Source organism: Corapipo altera, unplaced genomic scaffold (assembly GCF_003945725.1).
Source record: "Corapipo altera isolate COAL_440 unplaced genomic scaffold, ASM394572v1 239, whole genome shotgun sequence".
Taxonomy (NCBI): domain Eukaryota; kingdom Metazoa; phylum Chordata; class Aves; order Passeriformes; family Pipridae; genus Corapipo; species Corapipo altera.
In genome coordinates this window covers 2,293,746-2,309,205 of record NW_020884938.1, presented here as the reverse complement: position 1 = coordinate 2,309,205, position 15,460 = coordinate 2,293,746, and the positions used below count along the sequence as shown (strand labels likewise).

The window sequence follows — 15,460 nt, the reverse complement described above, 5'->3', positions numbered from 1 at the left end:
TTAAATTATCCTAAAACCCAACTGCAACGATAAAATAAAGGCCACAAGTTCTCCTGTAAAAAAAAAAAAAAAGTTGTTAATCTTGAAAATGCAAATTTTAAAAGTGAAAGTTTTATTATATTTTTATTAGTCCTGCAGTGTAGGAGGATACAGAACGAAGATATGGAGAAAAATGCACACTGTACAATAAGCACCCATTACATAATTAACACTCTCCTTTCATTCTTGTGCACATGGAATAACTAATCTAGATGACTGAAGGGAAGAAAAAAAAAAGCCTCATACTGCTCCCAGAGTAATATTTCCAGTGAATTCAAGGTCATTCAGGTTGGCTTTTGTAAACATTAAACAAGACCTAAGAATTCTGTTAAAAGAACTTGCACAGCCTGTGAAATGTCACAGCCAGTTTCTTATCTGCCCCAAACCACCTGACTGAAAAATAAAGATTAGCAGTGAATGAAACATTCAAATACTCAAGGCATGGTAGTCATTTTTACATTTGAATCATATCTGCTCCACATCTGACACACAGAAGAACACCCAGCTTTTAGGCTGACATTTATTCAGAATTTTGGCAGCAGATGTACATTCTGATGAAAATGGCATACAGGGAAATACTCTTGATGAAAATGGTATATAGGGAAATGCTCTTAACATGGAAAAAAGCTCTTTATTAATTGCTAGGAAAATAAGTGACTGTACTGATAAATACAGATCTATGTTGGGACTCCTCATTAAAGTTGGGGAGATAAATAAAATTAAACCCATCCACGACAGGACAAACCCAATTCTTTGAGACAGCGGCCTCAAGGAATTCCTTTGAGCATGTTTTTTGGGTTGGATTAGATCCATTTCAACAGATCAAGGAAGTTCAGGCAGCACCTAAATAAAGCATTAGTTGGCAGTCACTGATTTGTGTAAATCCTGTAAAGAACTGCATACAATAATTGAAGATAAGAAGGTCCCAGCATCGCAAAGAAGCTGACACCAAAAATCAGGATGGTCAGTGCATCCATGTCAACAGATTGCATTATTAACAAGAAAGCATGAAAAATAACCTCTTGTTTTCAGGAGAAATAAAAACTGAGAACAGGCAGTTTCAAACATAATATACATATGTAACCAAAACATTAAGGACATGAAGTACCTCAGAGAATACCTTCTAAAGCCTTTGTAATGGAAGACAAATCCAAATTACTCCAGCTGTAGGTCCACAGTCAAAAAACAGGTTATGTTGACTTGGCACAACTACTGAGGCCTTGTATTAGCATCAATTTGTGTCTCCAGTTATGTGCCCAGGGATTTATGTCTCCAGCATAAATTTCCTTCCATAAATTCTCACTATTTAATTAGCATTTTAAATGCTAATATTGAAGGAGAGCTGGCTGCCTTGTGGGGTATTTAGTCCTTTCATTTTGCATTGTCTGAGCCAATTCTAACCCCGTGGTAACAGCCAGCACTTGGCCAAATTCCAGGCAGGTATTCAGAGAAGTGAATTATCTCACCTATTATGGTCTGTCTGCTATTATTGCACCTTTAAAGAGCTGCCTGCAGATAATTCACAGATAATTCACTCCACAGGGGGACTGAAGGAACTAAGTACTCCAGGTTAGAACCAGTATAAAGAGGAACTAGGCCTGCAATACCAGAAAATAACCTACTATTGCAAAGAAAGCCTTTTACACTAATATTTGCCCTCTGAGGAATGCTAGAATTTTGGAGATAGAGCGTTTTTCTGTGTCCCATGACAGAGAACATAAGTTATGTAACTTAGCATGTAACATTTTAAATACCTAGTGGAACAAACCAAGCAAAAAAAAAAAAAATTGCATTTTAAGTTGTGGACACTGCAATGACACATTTTTGAGAAGTGGAATGTGCAGCCTGTCACTGCTGCAGGCAGAGTGAGAGGTAGGAGAACACAAGGTCTTTAAACCACAGTAAAAGGAAAAGAATTCCAGTCTTTATGTGGCCAAGGAACTACCGAGTTAATTGTAGATAAAACAAACTAAAAACCCACAAACACATTAAAGACACCCTGAATCAGAGAAACAATACATTGTTTTATTCAGGACTATTTTCTCCAGTTTCTGAGGTAGAAGGCAAACATTCTGCAAGACTTCCCCCTTCCCCTTCATGAGAAGTATTTGAGCTAAAGCAAAAATGACAAATTCTTTTATTAGTAGCAACTGAGCAGGAACAAAACCAAACAAAGAAATCCTGTGTTTCTTTGTTTCTGTCAGAGCCACATTTACATAATTTTCAGATGTCTTGCACTTTTGCAGATTTCTCCATTAGCCCTGATCAGTACATTAAAATATATGATTTTGCTAGTTAGAATAATTTTTGCTACTTAGAATAACCTTCTGATCATTCTGAGCATTGGGCTATTTCCAGTTGAACAGACAGCAGACAACTAGAACTTGAGGCTTCCCTGTCCTACAAACAGGACATTTGTTTCAGGAAGGTAAATTGCAAGATTGTAAAGTTTCTGACTGTTTCCAGAAGAAAAAGAAATGCTTACAAACTATATCCCCCTTTCATTTTAGCACCAACATTAAATCCATCTGAAAGAGTTTATTACATGATACCAAACTCAGCTGCTCTTCACCCTTAGTTGTCAGAAACATTTCAGAAGGAAATAGCCCCAAGAGTTTATTGCTTAAAAATACCACTGTAAGGGTCACTTTCCTGACAGACTCGGTGAGTCGCTGAATTCTGTGAAAATTGTGATTCACAGTTTTGTGTCTCTCCCCACCTTTTCTAAGCTGAAGTAACCAGTTTCCCCTTTTCCAAAATACTGAGCTTTGCTACTAATAAGCCTCAGTTGATCCTGCAGGCAAGCACTGTAATTGATATGATCTTTAGTGGGAATATTTAGGAGTTTACAACCTCCTTAATTTACAGCACTAAACACAAAGGGAGAGTCTTAAATTATTTAGGCTCCTTTACCTCAACTAATAGACTCTTTTTCTTTTTAAAGGCATTTTCACAGAGCAGCATAAAAGCCTATACAGAGTTAAACACCCACTGCAGGTTTTTCTGGTACACTGAATGAAAAAAAAACCAAGAGTATTTTAATTTGTTGGCAGCCCAGAAGGTCTCAAATGTTCAGCTACTGCTACTCTCCTGGTAGTGAATTCTAGTATATCATGATAATTGTTATAACCACAAATATTTCAGGAGTTGCAAGTGCCTGAAGAAAGATTTGATGTCAACTCCTTTTTCCACTTACTCATGACAAGTTGGCCTTTATGAACTGGAATAATCTGAAAGATAGTCAGTCTCCACAAGGGTATTTTTGGGGACAAATACTCACAGGCAGGAAAAAGAATAATAAGCTTTGAGGGTTCACAGTCAAACCCACGCACACTGATGGCCAAACACTACTTCCAGCATTCCATTTAGACCAGGAGTAAAATTTCTTTCCAGTTGCGTCAAAGGGGAAGTTTCCAAACACTTCAACCAACATCTATAACACTGTGTGGTTTTTATAAATAAAAACAATTATCTTGCTGCATAATTAGCACATGCACAGTCCAGGTACCTATGAGTACTATCTCTGAGTAAGTTTTGCAAGTTTGCCCGTATGAATTTACAAGAAAAGTCCCGAGGAAGCTCTTAAACCCACAAAACCTACAGCCAAATACAGCAGTAAGCAAATACCTGGCAATAGAAATGGAAAACATTATGTTGCTCAATGTTAGGAGGAGATTAAAAAATGCATATGTGACAGGAATCTACAATTGCAGAGCCCAAATATTTTTAAAATGAAAAAAGGCAAACAGGAGCAGTCTGCTCCATCAGCAAAAAGCACTCATTGACAAGCAACTGAAGTCCCTCTGCACAGGAATGATTTTCAACATTCAAGAGTGAGTTTTGGGAATTTCTCCCCCAACTTCCCTGCATCCAACACATCCCCCCTCAAGAGTTGCCTCGTGCAGACCCTGGCTGACAGCAGCAGGAACGAAGCACAGGACACCAAATTTGACTCACCCACACCACATATGGGATCAACTCCCACTTTCTGAAGTTGAAAACCCTGTATTGCTGGTGCATTCCCAGAAAATACTTCAGGATACATTCAGCACTTCCAAAGGCACACCAGGCCCTGTCCTGCAAGGGAATCCCTCCCAGCACCCAAACAATCCTGGGATCAGGGTGACTATTTCTGTGGGGGCAGGAGGTGTTTCCCCAGGGCAGCCAAACAGCCCTGCAGTCAGTGGGGCTCCCTGTTGCTGAGGGAGCAGAAAACAAGGGAGATAAGGATGCACAGCCAGGGTGGGAGTCCCACACAGTCTGTGAGGAACCCACAGCTCATTAAAAACAACTGATTCCACAGGCTGGGGAGCTGTTCCTTTTGATGTCTTACCTTGTAAGATATGCAGACACTTGTACTTTGATCTCTAGGAGCACTTACTCAGGGGCTTTCTTACCTCCACAGGTAGGTAAGTGAACAACAGCACTGGTCTCATCTTGCCCAAGGCATTTTTAATATGTCCATGACAGTGATTAGCAAGCATAAAGCTGGAGCTTAATAGAAAGTAAATTTTAGGATGCATTTTGTTCATTATTAACATCCCAAATTCTTTCACGTGCATTTCCAAACTACTCCAGCAGAACAAGGCCAAGAAGTTTGTCCACTGCTTGTGTTTCACTAACTCAATTTTATTTTTGGATGCAGAAAGTGGCAGGAATGATGATGACAAACTGAGATTTGCATTGACAGCAGTCTTGTAAATGCTCAGAGTTCTTATCACAGGTGAGAAAGAAATGCAAAGGGTTTCAAACTGCACATGGGGTTTGCAAATTTTCCACTTTCCCTTGGAAAACTTAGTGCCACCCTGCTTCAGGGTACCAGCAATGACCTTTGATTACCCAAAGCACATCACCCTTGTCAGCCAAGTACCACAGATGAAGGAATTCCTGCATATCAACAAGATTCCTCAGTCTTTAGAATTTCTGCACCCAGAGAGTTATGAGCTTAACCAGACACATCAAGGTACACTGAGGCTTGACAGACAGTTAAATAAAGGGAGAGAAGTTTCCATTTTTGAAGTAAATTAAGACATTACTACAACTGAAACTTTGATGAAATCCTTCACTGTTGTTGTGGGAATTAGACTTTTAGAAAGTCTTTTCTTATTTTGCAACTCCTTGCTCTCTAAGCAACCTTTATCAAAACATGTATGAAATTCTGTGACTCCTAAAGTACTTTTATTTAGTAAACACCTGGACAAATTAGAGGAAAAGAAAAGGATTTGTTCTCCTGCAAAGGATTTATCATCCTGCTAGAAGACAAAAAACCTTTAAGTAGTAGCTTGGGGTAACCAAATAGGAAAATAAAAACCCTTAAATTTAATTGTTTAGCATGAAATGGAAATAGTAGCAGCTTTCACAAACATGTATAATTCTGAAAGTCTAATTTTTTCAGTCCTATCAGCTGTTCTGATACAAGATACCACCTCTGCCTAAGCCTTGTCCTCCCAACATATTTTGACTGCTAGGTCTGAGCCATCAGCAAGAACACAAATCCAAACAGCAACTTCTCCCGTTCCCTTTCAACAAGGCAACTATTTCCCAGCCACAAATCAGAATCTGATAACATCTATGTTGTAATAAAAAATATTAACCTTTAAACAAAGTTACTATTTGTATTGGATTTCAACCATTGAGCTTAACTCTCAGTGACAGTTCCCAAGAAAACAAAGCCTTCTAGAGCCAGAAAACCAACAGAGAACCAAGTGGTTTATTTCCTAAAGACAATGTTATATGAAATTTTCAACAGCAATGACAAAAACTTGGTTCTCAACATTTTATTAAGTACAGTTCTCATCAGCTCAATAGAACATCAACTTTCAAGGACTAAAAGTGGTTTAGTTGCAAAAGATCTGCACTAAGGGAAAGAGTTTTCACAGTCAGTTTTTTAGATGGGTCCCACACCCAGCAACCTCACTCTTTCCTAAATGCCTTTCAAGAAAAAGATGGGCTTTGCAGCACACTCCAAAGGTAAATAAATCTGAGCTATTTTGGAGTCTGAGGGAACAAACTCAAAAGCTCACCCTGCCAGGCTGTCTCCTCTGTGCCATGGCCAAGTTTAAATACACTCACTGCTTTCAGCTGTGGCAGTGAAACACAGCAAGGTGGCTTTTAACAAACTGCAAGCTGACTCTGAAAACAAAGAAAAAACCTATGGTGTCAAACATCTTAAAAAACCTCTAACAAAAGAGTGCAGATGACAGTCTGTGGTAACAAAACAACTTCCCAACTGATTAAGAGTTCTTTACTTCTTGTGACCCGAGGCATGAAGGACTCAGCTGGCATTCCAGAGGCACCACATCCTTTCTAACCAAGTCAAAAAAGCCACACTGATCAGAGCTGTTTAGTTATCCCTTTCCAGAAAGATTAAGACTGCAATTCAAAGTTGCAACCTTCAGAGAGAAAACAACCAATTCAGAACGTAAGAATACAGACACGGTTGAGACTAAAATTCAGTCAATATAATTTGGAAAGACGACTCCAAACCAGCAGCATCACAGAATCATGGAATGGTTTGGGTTGGAAGGGACCTGAATGATCATGTAGTTCCAACCTCCTGCCATTGTAGCATGCTATGGGCAGGGACACCTTCCACTAGCCCAGGGTGCTCAGAGCCTCATCCAACCTGGCCTTGGACACTTCCAGGGATCCAGAGACAGCCATAGCTTCTCTGGGCAACCTGTGCCAGGGCCTCCCCACCCTCCCAGGGAACAATTTCTCCCTAATATCCAATCTAAACCTGCTCTCTGTCAGTTTGAAGCCATTGCCCCTTGTCCTGTCACTCCAGGCCCTTGGAAATAGTCTCTCTCCATCTTTCCTGTAGGACTCCCTTCAGGTCCTGGAAGGCCACAATTCGGTCACCCCAAAGCTTCTCTTTCCCAGGCTGAACAATCCCAACTCTCCCAGCCTTTCCTCACAGCAGAGTTGCTCCATCCCTCTGATCATCTTGGTCCTCTGGACTCACTTCAGCAGCTCCATGTCCTTGCTGGGCTGGGCCCCCAGAGCTGGAGGCAGCTCTGCAGGGGGGGCAGAGGGGGCATCAATTCCTTCATGAAGGTCCTAATTTAGGCTAATTGCCATTTCTGATCACCCTTTATTGGATTTCATTCACATTTGTCCAAACATCATCATACAGAATTTACAGAATTCCCATTCTCATTCACTCATCTTTTAAGCTTCCAGACACGATAATTTGGAAGACACCAGCTTGGTACAGGACAGCCAGCCAGAAGTCATGTTCTGCACCCAGTGCCCAACACTCATCAAAAAATCCCCGTTGGTCCAGGATTCTTTTTTCCTGAGTGTCTCCTTATTTTATTTTGAAGTACTTCTTCCAAGGAAGCTGCCTCAGCAATGGTGGAAGTTTGTCCTACAAAACACAGCTCACCCAGACAGCACTTACCTCCAATTGTCAGGATTGACACTGACAAACCTTTCTTTTTCCTGAAAGAAAAGCACTTTTTTTTTTCTTTTTTGTAAAAGGCTTTTCTGCTTTATGAAGTTTCTCCTCTTTAAAGCTTAAATTGTCATAACATCTTCAGATTGGGGCAGCACAAATTACTGATATTACAGAGTATTTTATGCTATTTTTTATGCTTTTACGTAGGCAAAGGTTCAATTCTGAATTGCACATCCTACCCAAAGGGATGATCCTCAAGTTCTGTGCCCATTAAAAACCCTTGACAGAACTAGGTTAAAAACCTAAGAGGTAATTTTGCCCTATTTCTGCAGATCACAAGAATCAAAGGTGTCTTGTGTTGCAGCTCTCTCCACAGTTTGCAATGCACGAGAATCACATTTTCTACAATAAGAGCGAAAAATAAAATCAAAATATTGTATAAAACATCTGGATTACCTCCCAGAAGCTGTCACTAGAAACTTCTACTCCAACAGAATCATCATATGAGCCAGACATTTCGAGGTATGAAGAGCTTGTGAGTATTCAGAGCTCAAACACCTTCAGAATCTGCAAAGAAGATTTAAAAATTATTAATGAGCATCATTAATGAAAAGTTGTTATGAAGTTATGAAAAGAGAAATTATGTTGGGCAGCATCATTCCATTTTTTGATATCTAGGGATGCCAAATAAAAGCAAGAGGTGACCACACAGGGTATTTTGCAACAGAGAACTTCCACCACACCAAGTTCTTGGCTCTTCTCGTGACATTTGTTGTCCAGAAACCTTTCAATGCATTTGCATTTTGAGTTTAATCCTATAATTTCCTGTTACAACCAGAAGATTGAGCAGAGAGATGCTTCTTCGATAACTATTCCACTTCCAGAGTCTTCCACAAGAGACAACCAAGTGCCCTTTGCTTCTGAAACAATGACCTGCCCCTGCTTCCTATTCCTTTTCCACTGGAAATCTGTGTTACATAATGAAAATCCTGGAAATATTTAAGGCCAGAACCACCTGGGTCATATCTGTGCCATGTTACCATAGGATGTCACTGGTTTATTTTAGCAAAATGAACAAACAGAAGAACAATCAGCTCCGAATTCTGATCTTTATTAAAAATAAGTCATTACTTTAATAATTCAGGCATTCTCACTTCTACAGACACAGCTGCAAGGAAGAAAGATATGATTTATCCTCATGGCTGTTTATAAAGTACTGTGTAAAAAAAAAAATTAGGGGTACCCCAAGCTGACATTTAAGATGACATTTAAGATTAGTATCAAACCTGGTATCGAGACAAAAATTCAGGCACTTGCATCCACAAATGCAATTTGTGGGTTGGAAACTGAGAAGGAGGAAAGAAAGGAGGAAAGAAGGAGGAAAGAAAGCTCCCTCACAGAACACACACAAATCCAGGTTTAATCTCCACAGATACTTCAAGTTTAGATTGCTCTAAAAATTTATTTATTTTATATATAATTTTACATTTATTTATTTTTATATATTACTTATTTCATATTTATTGATAATATATATATTTATTCTCTCTCTCTCTATATATATATATCTAATTGCCTATAACCACTACCAGGGCTACATATTTGTAAACAGATTTTACCCCCCCTCGTGGGATGAATAGCTTAATTCAGTTTTTCATCCAATTCACTGACAAAATGCAACTCTGGAAAAGCTTTAATAACCTTAACTCTGAATGCATAAAAACCACCACAGGAACATCAATTGTTAGATTTTTATTTTTAAAAGACAACCAAAAAAAAATACAGGAAAGGTTCTGCAAAATGGCAAATAAGATCATAATGAGGCAAATTATTTTTACATGTTATTGCAATAATCCTCAAGTTATGTTATCAGTAATTATAAAAAAAAAAAACCAGTTTTTCCACCTGTGCTTTTACTGAACCAAGGGGGAAAAGTTAAAACACTACCCAGTTTTGAGTCTCTGAGCACCACACCTTTACATGGAATGTCTTCTTTCGAGATTAGTTTTGCCCCTTGCAATTTTTACAACACAAAGATCACATCTGCAAGTGGTTTTACATTTTTTTCACGTCCTTTCTTAGATAGCTATAAGCAGCATAGGGAAGAAACAATAAAGTGCAATAAAGTTGCAACTTGCTGGACAAATTTGTAAGAATAGTTTAAAATTAAACAGCTTTTTCTAGGAGTCTGCTATGCAGTGGTATCTTTATCCATGATTTCTGGTTATTATTTTATAATATACAAATACATATAATATCTCATATATTATAAACAGTAATATATATGAGATATTGTAATAATACTATTATTTTATAAGAGTTGTTTAAAGACAACTTGTCAGATCAATAAAACCAGATTCTGATAACTGTTTATTTTTCCAATTAAGGCATCCCTGATTACTCTGAAACCAAGGAAGCAACTGAGGCAAGCCTGTGTGCCAGGAATGCCATGCAGAACAAGGCAAGGAACGAGATTCCAAGGGTTGTCAGGAAGGGTTATGGTTGTTTTTCCATAACACACCAAGTTTTTTTAACCCAGGTTTTTACTGCAGTTTGGAAGAGATCAGGCAGAGTGTAGAGTTCAGCACCTTGGAAAAAGAAACCAACTTAATAATTCATCCACCCCGCTCCCCCGAGCCACATGAGCAATACTTTTCCCCCCTCCAATCCCAAAAAGAAAAGACAGCGAAACTGTTCTGAAGGAACAATCCAATGTCCACTCACCTTTACCAAAATAGCCCAAATTATACCAGAGCTGGAAATTTAATCTGAAAAGTTACATGGAAAAACTGAAAAAGCTCAAAACAGAGCTTTTCTTAAATGAGGGAACAGGTTGTGGGGAGTGGTTTTTTTCTCTTAAAAAACCCCCTTTATTCCTCCTCAGCTAAAACTACGTCACAGAGAGTTATCCCTTTTTTCCATAAAAGCATGAAACCCATCAGCACTCAGGAAATACTGATGGAATGAAGGTTTTGAGAGGCCAAATACTACGCTGTGAGAAAGTATGAGCAAGCGTATTTAGGGAAATATTGTGAAGTCATAGCAACAGCTGGCACAGAAAAGCCACTATTTGTGCAGCCCTACTCAAAAATAAACTGAATTTTGAGATAGGAACATTGACTGGGGTGAGTCATGAAAGAGAATTATTACAGCAGCCAGGCCTTTAGCACATTTTTTCTGTCAGGGTTTGGTCCTCCCCTCCTTCAAGTGAATTTGCAGAGGTTTCATGAGGAAAGTTAATTGAATATTTTTTTTTTCCCCTGCAGAGTCTTTCCTTTCACTACAAGGAGTAAATCTATCAACAACTACAGCTGTCATATAAAATCTAGAAAATTTAGACCAAGACAACAAGAAAGATCCTCCACAAATAATCACCTGCATCTCACAAGGCTGGGGGTTCTTCGCTCAGCTGGATTGGAAGAGAAGGCAAAGGTGTAAATCTCATTTTCCTCAAAGGCAGATTAAAGATTTTCACTGGACACAAACCCCCTCTGGATCCTGCTCTGTGCCCTTTCCTCAGCCAACACAAATGACATTTCACAACTTTCATACTTCTCAGGATATTTTTGCCCCTCATGTCAAGGAACTTTGGAATATCCATCAAAAACCAAAATATCAATAATTTAATAAATCATTTTTACCTGTGTCACCAGAAGCAGGTAAAGCACCAAACATGAAGCAGCACAGAGAAAGTCATAAAAGGTCCTAAATAAAGTCATAAAAGGTCCCAGCTCACATCAGCCCCTAGAACTTATAGAGGCTAAAAATAAACCATGAAGTCCAGCTGTCAAAAATAACTATATTCTAAACAGCACATAATGTAATAGCCACAAAAATGGGGGGTTCTGGTCTCTGGTTTTTCAGCAATTCTTGTAAATTAGAATACATCGATCTTTGTAACTGAGCAATAAATAAATACAACTTTTTTTTTTTAAAGCTTCCTCTTAGGGAACATTCTAGCTAAAGACCTTGCCCTAAAATGTGAAAAGAATTGCTATAAACATCCTGAAGGCTTAACACAGGAGGATTTGGGAAAATATTAACTAATAATGAGCAGGCAGACCTTCAGATACCACACACAAAATCAGCTGAACAGAATAAGCTGCCTCTGCTCTCAAGAAGTTGAGTTTGATGTTATTACCTTGAAAGCAATTTGCAAAATTCCCTGTTTTCCTCATGTTGGAATACTTGATTTATTATTTTTATTATGTCAGGTGGTAGAGATTAGCCCAACACACAACTTGCAAAAATCTGTGCAATAAATGCAGACTTTTAAGATAAAATAATCCAGTGAATCCCAGTGTTTTCAAAGAGGAAGAGGGGAAAGAGAGTTTAAAGAAATCCTTCAGTTAAACCCCCTCAAGCTTCTAATGAGGGATAACTTTGATGAACTCTCACTGTGAAACAGAGACAGTCTCTAGAAGAGAAAAGCATCTGGTCACATTAGCTTTCAAACTTATTTTTGGAATGACAGGGTTTGTCACTAGGGATGTGACTCATCAGGATCCCAAGTTTCATGACTGGGGAGTGAATTACTGAGGTACAAGGACACAACTGCAATTAGCTGCTCATAAAAACCTTCAGCTATAGGATCCTTCCTTAATATATCTCCACTGAACTCTCAGGGTTTGTTCCACCCAGAACAGGAAGGAAATGAGACTTCACTGTATAGAAAGAAATACATCCCATGCTTTAAGTGCACACTCCTGTGGTTTGCTACCAAGTGTACCTACCATGAATATGCTGTACCTCATATTCCCTGGCTAAATAAAGCAATTTAGACATGACTTCCTTCCCTATTCTATCCATATATAAGACTTTCCAGCCTCCTCAGGGTTGCAATCTATTTGCTGTTCACATAGAGAGAAAAAAGTGCCATAATTCCTTTAGCAATATTGTGAAACCATGAACCAAAACCTGCTACAATCACAGCTACTGTACACCGAAACCTCCATAAATTCACAGGACAAGTAACTACAGGAAGAAAGGTCGCTTGGGTTTACACATTCCAGTGACAGCAAAGAATTCCAGCCCCTGGGTGCAGGGAACAAATGCAGCAAACCACAATTAATCACCACTAAGTGCTGTGGAGTCTGCTAACTGCAATTAGGAGACGTGACTGCATTTTATTAATAGAGGTCAGGCCTTGGATTTTCAAAGGTGGAGTCTCAAGTCAATGATTTGGGCCAAATTCTTATTTTTCAATCTCTAAAACAGGGAGAATAGCACCCTCTTTCATAGGGATTTAAGAAAATCCCTCAGTCTCCATCAAGAAAACAACTGCAGCAACAAACACCAGAGAAAAGGCCATAAAAGGAAATTAAATCACTATTTCCTGGGGAATTCAGCCTGTATGTTGATGGCTGTAACCACTGAAAGCAGCACTAATTCACTGCCCTAAATATACAAGTGATGAACACCCTTCAAGCCACAGTTTTAACACACATCACAAGATCACTAAAGGAGTTTAAATTTCCATGGTATTTACCACAGGTAAAAAACCCCCACTCAACTACAGAGAGAAGACAGTCTCTGAAATTAAACTCTGTATAAAATAAAAGGAATGGGAACAGTTATTTTTGGTAATTACACTTTGAATATTTCATTAAAGGGATAAAACTTAAAATTACCAATTAAGCTTGATCACACTTGGAATAACACACAGCACAGAAGTGCATCTCAAAGGTGAGACAATGACCCAAACTTTGCAAAAAGACTCTTATCCTGCACATTTTATTTCACATATAGACAAGTAAATAAGATAGGACGAGTTACAAGCCACTGTTTCTGTCTGGTTTGACACTGAAAGAAAACAGAACTAAAATTTTTATCCTGTGTGTGGCCTGTCAAGCAGAAATTATTATTATTATTATTATTATTATTGTGTGATTTTTGTTTTAACCAGGACAGTTAATACTCACCTTCAGAGGCTTTGCAGAGGTTTCTAATTTTAAGTTAAATAGACACTGACCACAGGAAACTATTAACACTGCAAAGCACAGCCTTTAAATAGCATAGATACACCAGCCCAGTTGATAAAGTGGTATGTGGAGCTTTAAAATACTTGCATAAACTTAAATTAAACCTTAATATATTCAGATTATACTTCTTGCTTATCTGGAGGTATGAGAGATGAGGCAGTAATCAGAATAAACTACACGAGGAAAAGAAAATACACAGTTCTGCAGATAAAAACTGCAATTGTATTTATTTTATAACACTCTCCCCAAGCTGGAAAGGATTGTTAATTTTAAAACCTTTTGGGTCTTTTGGATGAAGGAAAAATCCACATTAACATTTTCTTTGCTGCAGAAAAAAAAAAGCACATAAAATTTGGCTTTGGGTAAATTTTACCAGAAAACCACCTGAAGAACTCAGGACCATTTGTCACTTAAAGTAACTTTAAAAAAGACTCTTTGATTTTTCAAATCAGACCTTTCCATTTAGTTTAGCTTTGACTGATTAAAATGACAAAGTGCAGGAAAAACTTCAGTTTAATTGTAAGTGTTCACCCTTTTCTAATGTTCACTTTTGTAGTGCCTGTGACATCAGCCACTAATTCAGCAGTCCTGTCAGAGTCTCCTAAAATGAAGTGAACCTTAATATTCAAAAATCAAAATTAACCTTAATATTCCTAAATAAAAATTAACCTTAATATTCCTAAATAAAAATGAGATAAATATGCCTTTGGCTTTGTTTCAAAGAAGCACGAAGGGGGCACAAAACCCCTTGAAACCTGCAAACTAAACCTGGTAAGCATTTAGTTAGAAAGAAATTTTAAGTGCCCAGATACTTAAAAAATAAACAACTGCTCCTTTACCAAGTGGAATTAGATGGCCATAATGGAAATTTATTTCAGTAGAACATCAAGGGAAATATCTCAAGCATACACACTGGATATTTAGTTTAAGTAGAATTTTACAGCAGTGCAAAAACAGGGGTAATATTGATGTGTTCTCCAGGAGAGAAACCATGAACCAGCATTTCCAGGTGCACTGACAAAGCAGATGCAGAGAAAAGTGGCTGTTCCAAAATGGCATAAAATTAAGGAGCAAAACAGAACATTACAAGGAGCAGTGCCTCAGATATCACAGCTTACTTATCTGACCACACAAATCATGAACACTGATCTACTTGGCAAAAAAAAAAAAAAGTCCATAAAAGCACATAAATAAAAAATAATACAATGACCATTCTAGAAATAGATGTTCTAGACAGCAGGCTGTTTGGTCCCAGAACCATCATCTCCAACATGATAAACACTCTCAAACAAACATTGCAAAACACCACATTCCCTCAGCCAAAAAAGCTTTTATATCAGCCATGCCACAGCATAGGACATTTCTGGTAGGAAAAAAAGCAACTGGGAGAGTTCTTTGCAAAGCCATTCCATATTCTGTTTGCAAAACACTCACCTGAAAAGGCAAGCCTTAATAAATTGGTATTTTTTTTTCCACATGTGGAGCTCAGCAAGGCACGGAAAATTGTGGTACCTGCAGGCCATGGCCTGACCTCCACTTCCACAGCCACAATTCTCTCATCAGACTGGACTTCAGCACTTCCTGTGGGCTGAGGAAAACCTTGCAGCTCAAACTAATGCCATTTTTTTTCTCCCCACACAGACACACACACTGCAGCACTCAAAACAACCCAAGGGTTTCCAGTCCCACCATGGCTCTGCACAGCCGAATATCCAGCTTTATAGGTAATGGAATATTCTGTACGTTGAATATTCAGGTTTACTGTGTGAAAGATCATGTGTAGCCCATGGTAAAGGTTATGACTGTTGCTCCTACAGCTCGTGGAGAAGAGTGTTTTTAAATATCTCAGTGAGACGTGGAGGCACACTTTGCAGACTTAGGAAACAGCTGTGTTATTTCACAGGCAAAAGTTGTATTTTTCCACCTCAGGAAATACGGGGCTGTGATACTAATTAATGAAATATTGATGTGGGTTGAACAGAAGCACGTCTAAACCCTTCAATTAAGGTGAAACAGGGTTTTCTTCCTGCATCTGAAGGTT

General features: G+C 38.5%; 1 protein-coding gene across 6 annotated transcripts in view; it reads right to left on the bottom strand.

The window, feature by feature from the left end:
* Window positions 1–15,460, bottom strand: part of PACSIN2 (protein kinase C and casein kinase substrate in neurons 2) — a 41,471-nt gene that overhangs the window by 13,005 nt on the left and 13,006 nt on the right. For all 6 annotated transcript variants that reach the window (XM_027660733.1, XM_027660731.1, XM_027660735.1 and 3 more), the window contains exon 2: window positions 7,895–8,005. In XM_027660733.1, coding sequence (XP_027516534.1) covers window positions 7,895–7,954 — 60 coding nt within the window. In that variant the 5' untranslated portion in view covers window positions 7,955–8,005. The remainder of the gene's footprint in view (window positions 1–7,894; window positions 8,006–15,460) is intronic.